Source organism: Ylistrum balloti, unplaced genomic scaffold, assembly GCF_031769215.1.
Source record: "Ylistrum balloti isolate Yb309-2 unplaced genomic scaffold, AGI_CSIRO_Ybal_v1 Utg371052, whole genome shotgun sequence".
In the NCBI taxonomy this organism is placed as follows: domain Eukaryota; kingdom Metazoa; phylum Mollusca; class Bivalvia; order Pectinida; family Pectinidae; genus Ylistrum; species Ylistrum balloti.
The window spans coordinates 440,514-463,165 of NW_026782582.1; the positions used below are offsets into that span (position 1 = coordinate 440,514).

At 35.6% G+C, this 22,652-nt stretch overlaps 1 protein-coding gene across 1 annotated transcript in view; it reads left to right on the forward strand.

The window, feature by feature from the left end:
* The first annotated feature begins 7,153 nt into the window (after positions 1-7,153).
* Positions 7,154-22,652, forward strand: part of LOC132560348 (vacuolar protein sorting-associated protein 41 homolog) — a 56,789-nt gene continuing 41,290 nt past the window's right edge. The window contains exons 1-11 of the mRNA XM_060225019.1: positions 7,154-7,189; positions 8,656-8,697; positions 9,718-9,813; positions 10,707-10,790; positions 11,209-11,283; positions 11,547-11,681; positions 17,381-17,500; positions 17,968-18,029; positions 18,531-18,612; positions 18,950-19,016; positions 21,301-21,395. Of these exons, the coding sequence (XP_060081002.1) occupies positions 7,154-7,189; positions 8,656-8,697; positions 9,718-9,813; positions 10,707-10,790; positions 11,209-11,283; positions 11,547-11,681; positions 17,381-17,500; positions 17,968-18,029; positions 18,531-18,612; positions 18,950-19,016; positions 21,301-21,395 (894 nt within the window). The remainder of the gene's footprint in view (positions 7,190-8,655; positions 8,698-9,717; positions 9,814-10,706; positions 10,791-11,208; positions 11,284-11,546; positions 11,682-17,380; positions 17,501-17,967; positions 18,030-18,530; positions 18,613-18,949; positions 19,017-21,300; positions 21,396-22,652) is intronic.

Consider the following 22,652-nt stretch of genomic DNA (forward strand, 5'->3'; position numbering starts at 1 on the left):
TATATCCAAAGTACTGTACTGTAGGGTCTGGGGACAAATTACATATGGAGATTCAAGGACTACATATATATAACCAGGGCACTGTACTGTAGGGTCTGGGGACAAATTACATATGGAGATCCTTGTCCAAGTGTCTTTACTCCACAGATGGTCACAGATAAAAAAGAGCAATGATAATTGTTACCTACCAAATTCAAAATAGTCGCTTGGAAGCCATTTTTTTCTTCTCATCAGTCCCAAAATCAAACAAGCACAAGTAGAGAGCAAAGGGAACATATATATAAAATTTGAGAGAGATCCATTTAGTACTTCTTAAGAAATAGGGATAACAATCTTTACTGGGCAAAATCTAAGATGGCCATCTGTCTGCCTTTTCATTTTTTTCCTAATCAGTCCCAAAATTAAATTGGCACAACTAGGGACAAAGAGAACCTTAAACTGAAATTTAAGAAGGATCCATCCAGTAATTCTCAAGAAATAGCCATAACAAACATGCAAAGTAAAAATCCAAGATGGCCACCTGCTGATCATTTTCTTTTTGATCGGTCCCAAAATTAGGCTGACACAACTAGAGACCAAAGGGAACCTACATGTGAAATTTGAGAGAATTCCATCCATCTCTTTTCAAGAACTAGTGATGACAAACTTCATTGAAAAAATCCAAGATGACCACCTGTCAGCCATTTTGTTTTTCTGATCAGTCCCAAAATCAAATTGACAACACTAGGGACTAAGGAGAACCTACATATGAAATTTGAGAAAGATCCATCCTGTACTTCTCCAGAAATAGTGATAACAAAAATTGTTGACGGATGGACTATTGACATGGGCGATTTGATCTGATGAGGGTGGGCTAAAAAAATAATCTTTCATTTGTGTTTAAGTGTCTTGGCTCTACAGATGGGCGGACAGGCAGATAAGATGCTTTCTATATTTGCACTGTCCTTTTACTAACAAGAATATTAAGAAACATCAGGAAAATTTCAAAATTTGACCTCAAGGAATAATTACAATTAGCAACAGACTCACATTGATAAAATACCAAGTACTTATGTGAGATAACTTGACCTTAGAATGTATGACTCAGCTTACAAACCCAACAAGTTACTATTCTACTGGCATGACGTTAATCAATAGGAAAATCTGGTCTAAAAAGTTTCCTTTCACAGGTTACTGTATTAATATGATAGGGATACCAGTTCTTAGCATTAATCAATATCAGTTTATATCGAGACAAATCATCAACAGTGACAATTGCAGCCTGTAGGCCATGCTGTGGGACAATGAGACAAACAATAGCATATAGAGTGAATACCCATTCAACAGTAATCAGAAATCACCATCATAACCTAGAAATTTTGGAAAGCCATTGGTTACACATAACGTCCAGCCTAGAATTTTTTATATGATGTTAACATGTACACATGTTATACTGTACATGTTATACTATACACATGTTATACTGTACATATAACACTGTACATATGTTATACTGTTCATGTTATACAGTACACATGTTATACTGTACTTGTTATACTATACATGTTATACTGTACATATGTTATATTGTACTTGCATGTTATACTGTACACATGTTATACTGTACACATGTTATACTGTACATGTTACACTGTGCACATGTTAAACTGTACTTGTTATACTATACATGTTATACTGTACATATGTTATACTATACATGTTATACTGTACACATGTTATACTATACATGTTATACTGTACACATGTTATACTGTACATGTTATACTGTACACATGTTATACTATACATGTTATACTGTACACATGTTATACTATACATGTTATACTGTACACATGTTATACTGTACATGTTATACTGTACACATGTTATACTATACATGTTATACTGTACATATGTTATACTATACATGTTATACTGTACACATTATACTGTACACATGTTATACTGTACACGTTATACTGTACACATGTTATACTGTACATGTTATACTGTACATATGTTATACTGTACACATGATACACTGTACAAGTTATACTGTACACATGTTATAATGTACATGTTACACTGTGCTCATGTTAAACTGTACACATGTTATAATGTACATGTTGTACTGTATACATGTTATATTGTACACATGTTATATTGTACTTATGTTGTACTGTATACATGTTATACTGTACACATGTTATACTATACATGTTGTAATGTACACATGCTATACTATACATTTTATAGTGTACACATGTTATACTATACATGTTATACCGTTCACATGTTATACAGTACACATGTTATACTGTACATGTTATACTGTACACATGTTATACTATACATGTTATACTGTACACATGTTATACTATACATGTTATACTGTACATATGTTATACTATACATGTTATACCGTACACATGTTATACTATACATGTTATACTGTACACATGTTATACTGTACATATGTTATAATGTACATGTTATACTGTACATGTTATACTGTACATGTTATATTGTACACATGTTATACTGTACATGTTATACTGTATACATGTTATACTGTACACATGGTATACTGTACATGTTCTACTGTATACATGTTATACTGTACACGTTATAATGTACATGTTATACTGTATACATGTTATACTGTACACATGTTATACTGTACACATTTTATACTGTACATGTTATACTGTACACAATAAATCAACACTGTTTCATATTAAAATGCTCTAATATGAACTTCATTAATCATTTTTATCAAAAAAATAAAAGCATCCTATGAACTCATTTTCTTTTTATATGTATTAAACAAAACAATGTGCTTCCCCAGTTCCTTACATACTGTTAACATTTACATATAAATGTCCCATATTTAAATGTTCATTGTTATGAAAATTTTAACACAATCCTTAGAAAGTTATTTACATGTAGTCCAATGTTTAACATAAATCTGTTCTTTCTCTATCGATCAATTCCAACTGTGCAGATTGTAGAATTATTTTTCCAAGACAGAAAACACAAAATCACCCGTCAGATGGCCTCTAAGATTATCATCATATTGAGTGTCCATTCACCATTTTTTTTAATTACAAACTTACTATAATACTTCTGATATTACGGTATTAATTACTAATTATCATAATCCAAGAACATAAATTATCAGCAAATTACATATATTGTCATATATTGTGCATGTTTGGAATCTGTTTATGAAGAAGAGTCCCCCTATGGTGCCCCTTAAAAATTCATTTGAGATTCCAGCACAAGAAGACTATTTTCTGAAGCTTATAAACACTGACAGATGCAGGCCCACTCTCTGAACCTCATCGTTACTACAGCGACAACTCTCTGTAATGGATAAGGTATTGATTTTGTGCCCAGCACTTCCATTTGTTGCAGGAGAAGAGCTTTATGATGGCACCACTGACTGCTGGTCCAGACAATAGTAGAATGTTTATTGATCAAACCAACACAAACATAATTTACAAGGGACTGCTGTGTCCCAGCACACCACAGGCTTGGACTGGATATATGGCATGCATTACCATGTCCAGAAAACCCAAATCACCAAAAGTCTATAAATAGAAGACTTCAGATAGAAATTCCACAGTAGTGCCCACCATCACAAAATCTTCAACCTACTGGTTCTATATAGAAGGATATTTTCTTTTCTTTTCTTAATTTTTCTCTTTATCATCAATCTTATCCACTGCTCAATTTGTATTAATTACACTGACTATTGCAGTTTGTTATTAACTCACCAAATCAATGTAACTCCAACTTGTATTAATTACACCGACTATTTCACACAGTTTGTTATTAACTCACCAAATCAATGTTAACTCCAACTTGTATTAATTTCACGAACTTTTACAGTTTGTTATTAACTCACCAAATCAATGTAATTCCAACTTGTATTAATCAAACTGACTATTTCACACAGTTTGTTAAAACCTCATCAAATCAATGTAACTCCAACTTGTATTAATTACACCGACTATTACAGTTTGTTATTAACTCACCAAATCAATGTTAACTCCAACTTGTATTAATTACACTGACTATTACAGTTTGTTATTAACTCACCAAATCAATGTAACTCCAACTTGTATTAATTACACCGACTATTTCACACAGTTTGTTATTAACTCACCAAATCAATGTTAACTCCAACTTGTATTAATTACACCGACTATTTCACACAGTTTGTTATTAACTCACCAAATCAATGTTAACTCCAACTTGTATTAATTACACTGACTATTATAGTTTGTTATTAACTCACCAAATCAATGTAACTCCAACTTGTATTAATTACACCGACTATTTCACACAGTTTGTTATTAACTCACCAAATCAATGTTACTCCAACTTGAATTAATTAAACTGACTATTTCACACAGTTTGTTATTAACTCACCAAATCAATGTTAACTCCAACTTGTATTAATTAAACCGACTATTACAGTTTGTTATTAACTCACCAAATCAATGTTACTCCAACTTGAATTAATTAAACTGACTATTTCACACAGTTTGTTATTAACTCACTAAATCAATGTAACTCCAACTTGTATTAATTACACCGACTATTTCACTCAGTTTGTTATTATCTCACCAAATCAATGTAACTCCAACTTGTATTAATTACACTGACTATTTCACACAGTTTTTTATTAACTCACCAAATCAATATAACTCCAACTTGTATTAATTACATTGACTATTACAGTTTGCTATTAACTCACCAAATCAATGTTAACTCCAACTTGTATTAATTACACCAGTTTGACTATTTTCAATATAACTCCAACTTGTATTAATTACATTGACTATTACAGTTTGCTATTAACTCACCAAATCAATGTTACTCCAACTTGTATTAATTAAACTGACTATTTCACACAGTTTTTTATTATCTCACCAAATCAATGTTAACTCCAACTTGTATTAATTACACTCACTATTACAGTTTGCTATTAACTCATCAAATCAATATAACTCCAACTTGTATTAATTACACTATTACAGTTTGCTATTAACTCATCAAATTAATATTATTCCCACTTATATCAACTATGCAGACTATTTTTTCCCCAGTTTTCACTGTCATTTTATTTTTTCTAATTGAGAAAATGTTTTGTTACATTTTTATACAATTTGATGTGCAGTTATAAAAAGTGTTAGCCCCTAAAATTGAAACTCAGCCTCATATTTTCCCCTGAGGAATCAGTAATTTTACAGCATAATACTTTGAATTTGTTTTTTGTATCATTACTCTCTGTAATTCAGCCAATGTTGTCAAGAAAATGATAAAATTGTCAGAAAATGATAAAATTGACAAGAACATGATAACATTGTCAACAGCAAATGAAGCATTCAAGTCTACTGGGTGCAAATATTCATACTTCATAATGTACCCATTCTGAAACATAAACATCTTGATAATTACTGATGATTATGAAATTACTAGGGTAACTTCATCAGGTTACCAAAAACAGGTACTCTCACTTACAGGTGCTCGAACTAACTTATTCTGCATGAACTGAACATAAAAATGCTCTAAAAATTATGTTTTACAAGCACTCAGTTTTTCATATGGTTCCTAGGAATGTGTGTTTTGTTTTAACAATACCTTTACTATCACAGACATATATTACAGTAAATATACAGAAATATTCAATTTCATGTTCCTTAATACTCAATATAAAGAAACCTAAATCTTCATCTAATATTACAATTAAAAATGTAAATAAAAAGCCTAACATTGTCACACAAAAATAGTGTTTGAGCATGCAATGATTTTTTTTTTCTATTTTTTTTTTTTTTTTTGTAAATTTTATTTTTCAATTACATTTTTATTTTTCGAAGTCCAAAAAATCTATCTCTTGACTGTTTTATACGATGTAGTATTAGCATCTAATAGCTATGCTCTACTCCATTATATTGATGTCCTATCTTAATAATTTATAACAATTTTTTCAATAATCTACACATTATGCAATTATAAATTATGATAATAGGCAACATTTTATATTCCAGCCCAAATCATAAATATATTCTCCGGCCCCAATCATTTATATACGTCCACACGTGCACATCTAGACGTTTATTTGGGTTTGTCGGAGCAGCTATTCGCGCGTTGCTGCAGGGATGCTGATAACTGCGCGCAGCATCCATCTTCCCTGCCGCTTCAGCAGTCGACGCTTGAATAATGGAAGCTGTGTATCGATTTGATGAAACGACAAAGAATACAGTGGCCACTCGTTATTGTATAGTCCTACAGAAAATGTTAATAATATCGCTCTTTTACGGTATAATTCTTGCGCATTTATTTGATAAATTATGTTAATAGTTTGTCGTATAAATCACTAATTAGAAAATAAATTAATAAATAAGCATACTTATGACCTAGATATTTACTTACCTGATAATTGCACGATGCCGATTTTCCTTGGTTGTTGTTGTCCAGCTGATCACATCATTTTATACAATGTGTCTTCAAAATTAGCGGATCGTGGAATATTATATTATCAATGTATTCAAGCACATGGATTCCTCTTATAATAAATTATGTTAATGAATGCTCGCGGTCTTCATAAATAAATATTAGCTGCTTGTAGGGCCTACCTTCCACGGTCTATGTTGACCTACACTGAATAAAATAGTTCGGCAAATAAATTCTACTCCGAAAAAGGAAAGGAGTTTAGAGTGTCGTATTACATGTCCGGGGAATAACAGTATAAAGATAACTCAGATACATATTTTTTATTCTTTTTTTAAACACGGCATATAATAATTTGTACAGAAATTAGAAGGAGGGTCTTCTTGATAAATGGGTGAAATCTTATGGAATTGTTATTTACCAACGAGCACCTGCTAACACACAGTGGGGAATTAACCCTTAAGGTACCTCAACTTATTACGCCAAGTAATCACATGTATAACATCCGCGTCAAAAATAGTCCACTACATTTATATAGTTTCAACCTTATATTATCATATGCCATAGACATTAAGATTAATTTATGTTGAACACACTGAATATGCTGTTGGATGTATTTCGCTTTGCCTTATAAATTACATAGTTTTCTTTGTTATGACATTTCATTTAACGCCTCCTTTTCCAGGTCATGTGACACTAACACTGGATCAAAATGGCGACCTCCACACCCAGCCAAGAAGAAGTTGAGGTTTCGTTTTATCTTACTTTGAGTACTGATGTTGAGACTGGCTATGAGTGAAATAATTATATGTAGAAGTTCATCACATATAAAATTTCATGTCCTCCCAAATATCGCCTTGAGGCAATCTTGACTTAAAACTAAAGTAGTGTTTTGTAAATAAACATTTCTTGATTCAGTACATTTCGGCTCTGACCGTGTGTTCGTTCCTGTCGATGTCAACATATTTCATGTAGATGAATCAGTGAAGTCGTTGAGAAATCATATATATATGTTCATCATATCTCTGAGCTCAACTGTCATTTTCATTTCAAGTCCATGGCCTGTTCAAACATTATGAGACTATTTTTAGCGCCTTCAAACTAAATGCATGCAACACTGTGAGTAATCAATTGATTTCTAAGAAAAGAAAAACCCTTGATTGTGTGAACAATGATGAACAACATCAGTGTTTCTTCTAGATTTGATGCTACTGAGGATGGAAAATGGAATCTGACTCCGAACAAACTGACAAAGCCAAATCCTTATGTGGGATTTCTACATCACCAACATCAGTAACAAAACCATACGACAATAGACTTTATTCAGTGTAACCTGAAAATTAGTCCTAAATTAGTGACGGAACATGCTTGTAAAGCATCTAAATCAAATTTTGTTTTAACACACAATGCTACCATATACCGGTATATTTTATGCCACCATGCACATTCTCAACAGATACAGGACAGAAATCAATTTTTATACAGAGATAATTTTTAGTAAAATTGCTTTCAATGAGTGGGGGACATGCAATTTTGCATGTAGTTTTAACTCATATTTTCATGAGTTGGGGCCCTTTATCTGAAAAAGTTTTCTAAAATTTTCAGTGTCTGCTCATTCCTTATTGATGGAATTGAACTTGAATTTGAAGATATATATACCTCTTTGAGAAAAAGTCGATCACACTTTAAAACTTGATACGTCTCATAAGTCTTGTAAGCACATCCAGTTTTGATATACAGAATATTGATAAAAACTTAAAAAATGAATGACGCATATGATATGAATCCATATGAGCTGTTTATTGTATTCTTCCCAGCACTCAGTTGGATAAGAATATAAACAGTAGCCCTTATCCAGTGTACCCTTTTGTTGGATTTGGTGATAGAGCCAATGCCGTAAGGACTCGTAGGTAGAATAGAGTATTCGTTTACCCCTCCGCTGAATACCAGGAAGTAGGCATGTTGATTGCTCAGTAGAGAAAATCAAGTTAGGGAATCAATCACAACAGCTTTAGAGTAAGTTGATATGGATTTATTTTGAACCATCAACCGGTTTCGCCCGGGCTTCATCAGGTCCTGATCAACTTATTCCGAAGCTGTTGTGATTGATTCCTTAACTTGATTTTCGCTTTTATTGATATTACAGTGTATAGTATATCTTTTTTTGAAACTGTTTGAGTTTGTTCATATCAAAAGTATTTATTTCATTAAAAGGACGAAGAGCCAGAGGGAAGTGATGAGGAATCCTTAGAAGAGGTAATGTTGTTTATGGGAGTGATTAAATCAGAGACACTTGTAAAAGTTTTCTAATGTAACAAAGACAAAATGGCTGCTGTAGGGTTAGAAGGGATCCATCAAGGATATAGGGAAAAGCATCCTTTTTGTGACCAGGGGAAATAGCCTGGGTTCCAAAGGGCCTTAGGAGGATGCTTCCTGGGCTGAAAATGATTAAGTTTTTCAGCACATTTGTGAATGATCATTCAAACAACTTTAGAAACACAAAATATAAAAGATTCATCTAATTCTACTAAAAAGCAATAAAACAGATCAAAAATGTAATTTCTGTTGAAATATGGAAATTGAAATATTAAAACGATAATTCATGTAAAACGGGGATATTATATCCTAGATTATTCCCTGGTTAGTGTCAGTTGCTGGATGATTATCAGAAAAAATAATTCACAGTCTGATAAAGCAGGCATGTTATTTTCATACTGTAAGTGTAGGTTTACACATAGACTATTTCTTCATTTGTGAATTGAAACAATGAAAGATAAAATATCTTAAGACTTAGTTGTCTAGACTTTTCTGTTCAGACTTTTCTCAATGTGATGTACAGTGCTAAACCTTGAGTTCTGTTTGATTTGAAAGATATCAGAAGAGTGTTTGGAACGAAACGTTTTTTACGATGCAGCATTTTAGAATTATGATATTTGTGCATAATTGTGACCTAGGTTCCTTAAAATACTGCAATTAACTACAGACATGTTATTTCTGTGTACAAACATCTTTCAAAACAAAATCATACACAAATAACAATGATTTATTTACTTACTAGGATATATTCTGATGATACAAATTTTGCAGAATTTTTCAGGGGAGTCTTGGGCACATTTTCAATATTTTCACGAGTCCAGTTGCTTATGGATAAAATGGCTTCTCTAAGAATGCATTTGACGTAGATAAATCATGTCAGTCCAGGAATGAGTCACAAATATCACTTATCTGTGAGATGAAATATTTATTTTGGTTGAAATCTTATCTGAAATGTTTCAGGAAGTGGAACCTAAACTGAAGTATGAGAGACTTGGTAATGACCTCAATACTATCCTCAGCAAGGACTGTGCTAGCTGTATGGCTGTCGACTCAAAGGTAAGGACTTCAACAATTGACGAAACATCTTCATCCCATCTCCCAGTAGACCAAATGTAGGTCATATCTAAGGCAGTAAATGTGCCAGTCTTGCCCAGTAGATCACATGTAGGTCATATCTGAGGTAGTAAATGTGACTCTTGCCCAGTAGATCAAATGTAGGTCATATCTAAGGCAGTAAATGTGACTGCCTCTCCCAGTAGACCAAATGTGTTCATATCTAAGGCAGTAAATGTGCCAGTCTTGCCCAGTAGATCACATGTAGGTCATATCTGAGGTAGTAAATGTGACTCTTGCCCAGTAGATCAAATGTAGGTCATATCTAAGGCTGTAAATGTGACTGCCTCTCCCAGTAGACCAAATGTAGGTCATATCTAAGGCAATAAATGTGACTGTCTTGCCCAGTAGATCAAATGTAGGTCATATCTGAGGTAGTAAATGTGACTCTTGCCCAGTAGATCAAGAAGTAGTGAATTTGAAAACATTTAAACGACTTCTTCTCATTAACTAAAAGGCCTAGAGGCATGATATATAGGTGGTTTACCTATTCCAGTTGATCACTGTAGGCCCATTGAGCCTCTTGTTCTTCAATTGTATTGTACCAACAATGAAATAGAAAGTAAATAAAAGTCAATACATTTTGAGGAGAATACTTCCAAGTTTTTTTACTTTGTTTCATTGGTCTGATATGTGAGCTTAACATTTCAAGATAAATTGATAGAGTATTTGGGTGTGCACATTATGCAAGTAGAAGCAAGATTTACTATTTCAGCCCCAAAAAGTACCTGCGCACATTACACAGATTTTTAAGGCCTGATACCGAGTTGTGTTTGGTAGTGACACATACTTTATTGTTGTATATAAACTGTATCAATATTAACACTTTATTTCAGTTCCTGGCAGTTGGAACTCACTGGGGTATGATATACATACTGGACTACTTAGGCTTCAATATAAACTGTAAGGAGGCCGCCGCGGTAAGTGACTTTATAACTATACATTACTATTACATAAACCCACTTACGTAATGGCAGTGAATGTTGTCCACCCATATTGATGGTTACTGTAGGCTGGAGGTATAATGGATGAATTACATTTCAGCCCTCCACCACTGTCACTTATGCAATGGCAGTGAATGTCGTTCACTCATATTGATGGTTACTGTAGGCTGGAGGTATAATGGATGGATTATATTTTAGCCCTCCACCACTTTCACTTATGTAATGGCAGTGAAAGTTGTTCACCCATATTGATGGTTACTGTAGGCTAGAGGTATAATGGATGAATTAAATTTCAGCCCTCCACCACTGTCACTTATGTAATGGCAGTGAAAGTTGTTCACCCATATTGATGGTTACTGTAGGCTGGAGGTATAATGGATGAATTACATTTCAGCATTCCACCACTGTCAATCAAATTAGTTTGGATGATAATGGGGATTTCATTGCTAGCTGCTCTGATGATGGTCGGGTAAGTATTACAGCAATCATACGTAACAAGATACATTATGATCATTCTGGACATTTAAGGAGTTAGGGTTACAGTGAGAGCTTAATAATCATAATTATTTTCAGCATCCCAAACTAATGTTAAGACACTCAAGTTACATATATTTTGCATTTTGTAAAAATAGAAAATAGATATTTTAACTAAAATCATCCCGATACATATGAATCATAACTGTTATTTCATAATCATGTATTGAGATTAATTGATTGTATATTCCAATGCAGGTGATGATAACTGGGATGTACACTACAGAAAACAATCAAAGCTTGAATTTTGATCGTCCAGTAAAAGCTGTAGCCATGGATCCCAGTTTCTACAAACACGGTAGTGGACGACAATTTGTGACCGGGGATGATAAGGTGACTTTGTCTTCTATATATAGTATTGTTTGTGATAGGATGATCAGGTGACTTTATCTACTGTTTATCTACAGTGTATTGGTTGTGACAGGATGATCAGGTGACCTTTATGTACTGTTTATCTGCAGTGTATTGTTTGTGACAGGATGATCAGGTGACTTTATCTACTGTTTATCGACAGTGTATTGGTTGTGACAGGATGATCAGGTGACTTTATCTACTGTTTATCTTCAGTGTATGTGTTGTGACGAAGGATGATCAGGTGACTTTATCTACTGTTTATCTACAGTGTATTGGTTGTGACATAGGATGATCAGGTGACTTTATGTACTGTTTATCTACAGTGTATTGGTTGTGACAGGATGATCAGGTGACTTTATGTACTGTTTATCTACAGTATATTGGTTGTGACAGAGGATGATCAGGTGACTTTATCTACTGTTTATCTACAGTGTATTGGTTGTGACAGGATGATCAGGTGACCTTATCTACTGTTTATCTACAGTGTATTGTTTGTGACAGGATGATCAGGTGACTTTATCTACTGTTTATCTACAGTATGTTGGTTGTGACAGGGGATGATCAGGTGACTTTATGTACTGTTTATCTACAGTGTATTGGTTGTGACAGGATGATCAGGTGACTTTATCTACTGTTTATCTACAGTGTATTGGTAGTGACAGGATGATCAGGTGACCTTATCTACTGTTTATCTACAGTGTATTGGTTGTGACAGGATGATCAGGTGACTTTATCTACTGTTTATCTACAGTGTATTGGTTGTGACAGGATGATCAGGTGACTTTATCTACTGTTTATCTACAGTGTATTGGTAGTGACAGGATGATCAGGTGACTTTATCTACTGTTTATCTACAGTGTATTGGTAGTGACAGGATGATCAGGTGACTTTATGTACTGTTTATCTACAGTGTATTGGTTGTGACAGGATGATCAGGTGACTTTATGTACTGTTTATCTACAGTGTATTGGTTGTGACAGGATGATCAGGTGACTTTATCTACTGTTTATCTACAGTGTATTGGTAGTGACAGGATGATCAGGTGACCTTATCTACTGTTTATCTACAGTGTATTGTTTGTGACAGGATGATCAGGTGACTTTATCTACTGTTTATCTACAGTATATTGGTTGTGACAGGGGATGATCAGGTGACTTGATCTACTGTTTATCTACAGTGTATTGGTTGTGACAGGATGATCAGGTGACTTTATCTACTGTTTATCTACAGTGTATTGGTAGTGACAGGATGATCAGGTGACTTTATGTACTGTTTATCTACAGTGTATTGGTTGTGACAGGATGATCAGGTGACTTTATCTACTGTTTATCTACAGTGTATTGGTTGTGACAGGATGATCAGGTGACCTTATCTACTGTTTATCTACAGTATATTGGTTGTGACAGGGGGATGGTCAGGTGACTTGATCTACTGTTTATCTACAGTGTATTGGTAGTGACAGGATGATCAGGTGACTTTATGTACTGTTTATCTACAGTGTATTGGTTGTGACAGGATGATCAGGTGACTTTATCTACTGTTTATCTACAGTATATTGGTTGTGACAGGGGATGGTCAGGTGACTTGATCTACTGTTTATCTACAGTGTATTGGTAGTGACAGGATGATCAGGTGACTTTATGTACTGTTTATCTACAGTGTATTGATTGTGACAGGATGATCAGGAGACTTTATGTACTGTTTATCTACAGTGTATTGGTTGTGACAGAGGATGATCAGGTGACTTTATGTATTGTTTATCTACAGTGTATTGGTTGTGACATAGGATGATCAGGTGACTTTATGTACTGTTTATCGACAGTGTATTGGTTGTGACAGGATGATCAGGTGACTTTATGTACTGTTTATCTACAGTGTATTGGTTGTGACAGAGGATGATCAGGTGACTATCTACTGTTTATCTACAGTGTATTGGTTGTGACAGAGGATGATCAGGTGACTATCTACTGTTTATCTACAGTGTATTGGTTGTGACATAGGATGATCAGGTGACTTTATCTACTGTTTATCTACAGTGTATTGGTTGTGACTGGATGATCAGGTGACCTTATCTACTTTTTATCTACAGTGTATTGTTTGTGACAGGATGATCAGGTGACTTTATCTACAGTGTATTTGTTGTGACAGAGGATGATCAGGTGACTTTATCTACAGTGTATTTGTTGTGACAAAGGATGATCAGGTGACTTTATCTACAGTGTATTTGTTGTGACAGGATGATCAGGTGACTATCTACTGTTTATCGACAGTGTATTGGTTGTGACAGAGGATGATCAGGTGACTTTATGTACTGCTTATCTACAGTGTGTTGGTTATGACATAGGATGATCAGGTGACTTTATGTACTGTTTATCTACAGTGTATTGGTAGTGACAGGATGATCAGGTGAACTTATCTACTGTTTATCTTTAGTGTATTGGTTGTGACAGAGGATGATCAGGTGACTTTATGTACTGTTTATCGACAGTGTATTGGTTGTGACAGGATGATCAGGTGACTTTATCTACTGTTTATCTACAGTGTATTGGTTGTGACAGGATGATCAGGTGACTTTATCTACTGTTTATCTACAGTATATTGGTTGTGACAGGGGATGATCAGGTGACTTGATCTACTGTTTATCTACAGTGTATTGGTTGTGACAGGATGATCAGGTGACCTTATCTACTGTTTATCTACAGTGTATTGTTTGTGACAGGATGATCAGGTGAATTTATCTACTGTTTATCTACAGTATATTGGTTGTGACAGGGGATGGTCAGGTGACTTGATCTACTGTTTATCTACAGTGTATTGGTAGTGACAGGATGATCAGGTGACTTTATGTACTGTTTATCTACAGTGTATTGGTTGTGACAGAGGATGATCAGGTGACTTTATGTATTGTTTATCTACAGTGTATTGGTTGTGACATAGGATGATCAGGTGACTTTATGTACTGTTTATCTACAGTGTATTGGTTGTGACAGGATGATCAGGTGACTTTATGTACTGTTTATCTACAGTGTATTGGTTGTGACAGAGGATGATCAGGTGACTATCTACTGTTTATCTACAGTGTATTGGTTGTGACAGAGGATGATCAGGTGACTATCTACTGTTTATCGACAGTGTATTGGTTGTGACATAGGATGATCAGGTGACTTTTTTTACTGTTTATCTACAGTGTATTGGTTGTGACAGGATGATCAGGTGACCTTATCTACTTTTTATCTACAGTGTATTGTTTGTGACAGGATGATCAGGTGACTTTATCTACTGTTTATCTACAGTGTATTGTTTGTGACAGGATGATCAGGTGACTTTATCTACAGTGTATTTGTTGTGACAGAGGATGATCAGGTGACTTTATCTACAGTGTATTGGTTGTGACAGGATGATCAGGTGACTATCTACTGTTTATCGACAGTGTATTGGTTGTGACAGAGGATGATCAGGTGACTTTATATACTGTTTATCTACAGTGTATTGGTTGTGACAGAGGATGATAAGGTGACTTTATCTACCATTTATCTACAGTGTATTGGTTGTGACAGAGGACGATCAGGTGACTTTATCTTCTGTTTATTGACAGTGTATTGGTTGTGACAGGATGAACAGGTGACTTTATCTACTGTTTATCTTTAGTGTATTGGTTGTGACAGAGGATGATCAGGTGACTTTATGTACTGTTTATCGACAGTGTATTGGTTGTGACAGGATGATCAGGTGACTTCATCTACTGTTTATCTACAGTGTATTGTTTGTGACAGGATGATCAGGTGACTTTATCTACTGTTTATTTACAGTGTATTGGTTGTGACAGGATGATCAGGTGACTTTATCTACAGTGTATTTGTTGTGACAAAGGATGATCAGGTGACTTTATCTACAGTGTATTTGTTGTGACAGGATGATCAGGTGACTATCTACTGTTTATCGACAGTGTATTGGTTGTGACAGAGGATGATCAGGTGACTTTATGTACTGCTTATCTACAGTGTGTTGGTTATGACATAGGATGATCAGGTGACTTTATGTACTGTTTATCTATAGTGTATTGGTAGTGACAGGATGATCAGGTGAACTTATCTACTGTTTATCTTTAGTGTATTGGTTGTGACAGAGGATGATCAGGTGACTTTATGTACTGTTTATCGACAGTGTATTGGTTGTGACAGGATGATCAGGTGACTTTATCTACTGTTTATCTACAGTGTATTGGTTGTGACAGAGGATGATCAGGTGACTTTATGTACTGTTTATCTACAGTGTATTGGTAGTGACAGGATGATCAGGTGACCTTATCTACTGTTTATCTACAGTGTATTGGTTGTGACCGGATGATCAAGTGACTTTATCTACTGTTATTTACAGTGTATTGTTTGTGACAGAGGATGATAATGTGACTTTATGTACTGTTTATCTACAGTGTATTGGTTGTGACAGAGGATGATAAGGTGACTTTATCTACCATTTATCTACAGTGTATTGGTTGTGACAGAGGACGATCAGGTGACTTTATCTTCTGTTTATTGACAGTGTATTGGTTGTGACAGGATGAACAGGTGACTTTATCTACTGTTTATCTTTAGTGTATTGGTTGTGACAGAGGATGATCAGGTGACTTTATGTACTGTTTATCGACAGTGTATTGGTTGTGACAGGATGATCAGGTGACTTCATCTACTGTTTATCTACAGTGTATTGTTTGTGACAGGATGATCAGGTGACTTTATCTACTGTTTATTTACAGTGTATTGGTTGTGACAGGATGATCAGGTGACTTTATCTACAGTGTATTTGTTGTGACAAAGGATGATCAGGTGACTTTATCTACAGTGTATTTGTTGTGACAAGATGATCAGGTGACTATCTACTGTTTATCGACAGTGTATTGGTTGTGACAGAGGATGATCAGGTGACTTTATGTACTGCTTATCTACAGTGTGTTGGTTATGACATAGGATGATCAGGTGACTTTATGTACTGTTTATCTACAGTGTATTGGTAGTGACAGGATGATCAGGTGAACTTATCTACTGTTTATCTTTAGTGTATTGGTTGTGACAGAGGATGATCAGGTGACTTTATGTACTGTTTATCGACAGTGTATTGGTTGTGACAGGATGATCAGGTGACTTTATCTACTGTTTATCTACAGTGTATTGGTTGTGACAGAGGATGATCAGGTGACTATCTACTGTTTATCTACAGTGTATTGGTTGTGACATAGGATGATCAGGTGACTTTATCTACTGTTTATCGACAGTGTATTGGTTGTGACAGGATGATCAGGTGACTTTATCTACTGTTTATCTACAGTGTATTGGTTGTGACAGAGGATGATCAGGTGACTATCTACTGTTTATCTACAGTGTATTGGTTGTGACAGAGGATGATCAGGTGACATTATGTACTGTTTATCTACAGTGTATTGGTTGTGACAGGATGATCAGGTGACTTTATCTACTGTTTATCTACAGTGTATTGGTTGTGACAGGATGATCAGGTGACTTTATCTACTGTTTATCTACAGTGTATTGGTTGTGACAGGATGATCAGGTGACTTTATCTACTGTTTATCTACAGTGTATGCATTGTGACATGATAAATCTCTAGTGTATTTTTGATGATCTTTTGATATAATTTTTTATCAAACTTCATCACCATTACAGTTAGTGCTGAATGAGAAAGGTTTCCTCAACAGACACAAGACTACGATACTACACCAGGGTGAGGGGCCGGTACGGGAAATCAAATGGAAAGGCAGCTTCATTGCCTGGGCCAATGACTTGGTAGATATCCTACATCACCCATAATCAAGGTCATGCAAGTTGACTTTGTACTCCATGAAAATGTCTTTAGCCTTGAGTGTTATTAACTTGTTAGATTTTGAAGTTTGTTTGAATTCATTTGATTAAGACCCTGTTTGAAGGTCATTGAGATGTGATGTTGAAGATCATTGAGATGAGATGTTGAAGGTCATTGAGATTAGATATTGAAGGTCATTGAGATGAGATGTTGAAGGTCAATGAGATTAGATATTGAAGGTCATTGAGGTGAGATATTGAAGGTCAATGAGATTAGATATTGAAGGTCATTGAGATGAGATATTGAAGGTCAATGAGATTAGATATTGAAGGTCTTATAGAGGAGATATTGAAGGTCATTGAAATGAGATTTAACATACTAATAGACAGAATTGAAAATGATAATAAAATGTGTCAGTGTATGCTTACTTATAGTGTTCCATTTGTTTCAGGGTGTTAAAGTCTACGACATGAGCTCTCGTTCCAGAATCACTTTCATCCCTAAAGGCCATGAGTAAGACACATTTTACATCAATAAAGTGTATTTGTACCCCAGTTATGAAATAACGTTACTATTTAGTTTCCGTTCATTTACTGTGTGATCAACTACATTGTTGAAGAAGGTGCTGTCAGTATATGTACCTGTATGATAATAGATACAGGTAAGTTCTCATTTGGTTTTGATCAACCTAATTTTTTTGTTCAACTCAGAAAATTGATTTCTCATAGATGGATTGTTATGTTTATATTTTGTCTCTCCCTCATTGTATTCTTTTTTGATCTGTCAACTCGGTTTCTGGGCAACAGACGTTCATATTGGTCAGTTTAGCACATATTTGGAGTACAGATTGCATGTTCAAGTTTACAGATCAAAGATGATATGGTCTGTAACTTGGTAAAAATGAAATGACAGTTTCTCACTCTTTTTTCAAATACTACTTATGAACTTTTTTATTTAAGTATTACACTAGTCTGCTGATAAAATTTGCTTACTAGACAGTTTAACATGTAACAGGCATCGAGCAGACCTGTATAGATGTAGCATCTGTTGGAAGGACAGTCGTACTTTCCTAATTGCCTGGGCAGACAGAGTCAAGGTCAGTGAAAAAAGTGTTTGCATTCCTCATCTGTGTTATAGATTTTTGATATCTTGAATTAGAAAATGTTTAATTTATTTTTGCGATGTTTTCTTATCAGAATAGTTGTGATCATATCATAGCTTCATAACATGATGTCTTAAGCCTGATAACAGATTGCCAAATATACATCACTTAAAAATTTTCTAAGTTAAATCTCAAAAACTTGTCATTGTTTGATATCATATTCACTTTTTTCAGTAAATATGAGTTTGTTTTTTCATTAGGTTAAATATTTAATTAACCCTTGTTACCTGACTTTATCTATATATAAATATGTTTAATATCTATTGACCAGGTATGCATGGTAAAAGACCGTGTGGAACAGGATGTCCGAAACCTACCAAACAGATACGTGGAAATCTGTAAGTTTGACCTAAAGAAGGCTCTCAAACTGTGAGTCATGTATCTCACTTCCATCAAGTTTTATACCTGATTATCAAACTTGTACACTAAGTTCTCTGTTAGTCCTGACAGAGACTTCCAACACCAAAACTATCGTCTTTTGAGGTCTCTGTTAGTCCTGACAGACTTCCAACACTTAAAACCATCATCTTTGAGGTCTCTGTTAGTCCAGACAGAGACTTCCAACACCAAACCCATTATCTTTTGATGTCACTGTTAGTCCTGACAGAGACTTCAAACATTTAAAACCACCATCTTTTGAGGTCTTTGTTAGTCCTGATCGAGACTTCCTACACTTTAACCATCATCTTTTGAGGTCTCTGTTATTCCTGACGGAGACTTCCTGCACTTAAACCATCATCTCTTGAGGTCTCTTATGTCCTGACAGAGGCTTCCAACACTTAAAACCACCATCTTTTGAGGTCTCTGTTAGTCCTGACAGAGACTTCCTACACTTAAACCATCATCTTTTGAGGTGTCTGTTAGTCCTGACAGAGACTTCCTACACTTAAACCATCATCTTTTCAGGTCTCTGTTAGTCCTGACAGAAACTTCCAACACCTCAATCCATCATCTTTTGAGGTCTCTGTTAGTCCTAACAGAAACCTTCAACACTTTAAACCAGCATTTTTATCTTTTGAAGTCTCTGTTTGTCCTGACGGAGACTTCCAACACCAAAACCATCATCTTTTGAGGTCTCTGTTAGTCCTGACAGAGACTTCCAACATTTAAAACCATCATCTTCTGAGGTCTTTAATAGTCCTGACAGAGACTTCCTACACTTAAACCATCATCTCTTGAGGTCTCTGTTAGTCCTGACAGAGACTTCCAACACCAAAACTATTATCTTTTCAGGTCTCTGTTAGTCCTGACAGAGACTTCCAACACTTAAAACCATCGTCTTTTGAGGTCTCTGTTAGTCCTGACAGAAACTTCCAACACTTCAATCCATCATCTTTTGAGGTCTCTGTTAGTCCTGACGAGGCTCCAACACCTAACCCATCATCTTTTGAGGTCTGTGTTAGTCCTGACAGAGACTTCATACACTTAAATCTATCATCTTTTGAGGTATCTGTTAGTCCTGACAAAAACTTTTCCTCCAAGTTGACAGATCTTTCCTTGACCTAGCCATCACTTTTCTCCCCCATTGACAGATCTTTCCTTGACCTTACATCACTTTTCTCCCCCATTGACAGATCTTTCCTTGACCTAGCCATCACTTTTCTCCCCCATTGACAGATCTTTCCTTGACCTAGCTATCACTTTTCTCCCCATTGACAGATCTTTCCTTGACCTAGCCATCATTTTTCTCCCCCAAGTTGATAGATCTTTCCTTGACCTAGCCATCACTTTTCTCCCCATTGACAGATCTTTCCTTGACCTAGCCATCACTGTTCTCCCCATTGACAGATCTTTCCTTGACCTAGCCATCACTTTTCTCCCCATTGACAGATCTTTCCTTGACCTAGCCATCACTTTTCTCCCCCATTGACAGATCTTTCCTTGACCTAGCCATCACTTTTCTCCCCATTGATAGATCTTTCCTTGACCTAGCCATCACTTTTCTCCCCCATTGACAGATCTTTCCTTGACCTAGCCATCACTTTTCTCCCCATTGACAGATCTTTCCTTGACCTAGCCATCACTTTTCTCCCCCATTGATAGATCTTTCCTTGACCTAGCCATCACTTTTCTCCCCCATTGACAGATCTTTCCTTGACCTAGCCATCACTTTTCTCCCCCATTGATAGATCTTTCTTTGACCTAGCCATCACTTTTCTCCCCCATTGACAGATCTTTCTTTGACCTAGCCATCACTTTTCTCCCCCATTGATAGATCTTTCCTTGACCTAGCCATCACTTTTCTCCCCCATTGATAGATCTTTCCTTGACCTAGCCATCACTTTTCTCCCCCATTGACAGGTCTTTCCTTGACCTAGCCATCACTTTTCTCCCCCATTGACAGATCTTTCCTTGACCTAGTCATCACTTTTCTCCCCATTGATAGATCTTTCCTTGACCTAGCTATCACTTTTCTCCCCCATTGACAGATCTTTCCGTGACCTAGCCATCACTTTTCTCCCCCATTGACAGATCTTTCTTTGACCTAGCTATCACTTTTCTCCCCCATTGATAGATCTTTCCTTTACCTAGCCATCACTTTTCTCCCCCATTGACAGATCTTTATTTGACCTAGCCATCACTTTTCCCCCAAATTGTCATTGATCTGTTTTTGTGTCACAGTGGCCATGTTCACGGTGGACAGCTATGTGTGTGGTATTGCACCTCTCCAGGATGAGTTGGTACTCCTCACTTATGAGAAAGATCTGGAAAAGGAGGTAAAGTCTCATTGATAAAGATGTATTTACTGTAATAATATGGTCTTGACCAAGTGTTGGTACATAATCTACTGTGGCCTTAATTTTGAAATACTTATTTAAATCTCAAACTTCATTTAAAGTTCCACTAGTGCCATTAAGCTGAATATTATTGGAAATGTAAAGGAAAAGAAACGGACAAAGTGTTGTTACTTTTCGGCCTCATCAGAAGTTGAATATGGAGGCCATGGCAACCATTTTGTAGCATGATTGCACAATCAAACTTCTCAAATTCCATCAGTGGGATTGAAACTTGTTTGAAATAATTTTGAAATTGTCCTGAATATGTATTGTTATTTTTTGGGGTCTATGGCCATTACAGCTGAAAGATACTGATTTGTTTAAATGATTTAATAACAATTCCTACTGCAAATGTTAAGGCCTTTTTAAATTATTGGTTTAAAGAAATGTACCCAACATCCCTATTTGACCTTCAGCTTCTTTCAAACTCACAGTTGTCTGAATTGTAAGAATCTTTCTTTTTAAAAAAAAAACCAACTTTTTCTCAATGTTAGGCACCTATCAGATAAATGATATCCTGCAAGTAGTTTGCTGGGGCCTTCAAGATTGTTCTAATGAATTCCCAATTACAAGGCCACAGGGTTCAAAGTTGCAACAGATACAACAGGCTTTTAAATGTGCCTTGGTGAGGCAACAGACTTTTAAATGTGCCTTGGTGAGGCAGCAGACTTTTAAATGTGCCTCCTTGTTGAGGCAACAGACTTTCAAATGTGCCTCCTTGGTGAGGCAACAGACTTTTAAATGTGCCTTGGTGAGACAACAGACTTTTAAATGCGCCTTGGTGAGACAACAGACTTTTAAATGTACCTTGGTGAGGCAACAGACTTTTAAATGTACCTCCTTGTTGAGGCAACAGACTTTTAAATGTACCTTAGTGAGGCAACAGACTTTTAAATGTGCCTTGTTGAGGCAACAGACTTTTAAATGTGCCTCCTTGTTGAGGCAACAGACTTTTAAATGTACCTTGGTGAGGCAACAGACTTTTAAATGTGCCTTGGTGAGGCAACAGACTTTTTAATGTGCCTTGGTGAGGCAACAGACTTTTAAATGTGCCTTGGTGAGGCAACAGACTTTTAAATGTGCTTTTTGGTGAGGCAACAGACTTTTAAATGTGCCTTGGTGAGGCAACAGACTTTTAAATGTGCCTTGGTGAGGCAACAGACTTTTAAATGTGCCTCCTTGGTGAGGCAACAGACT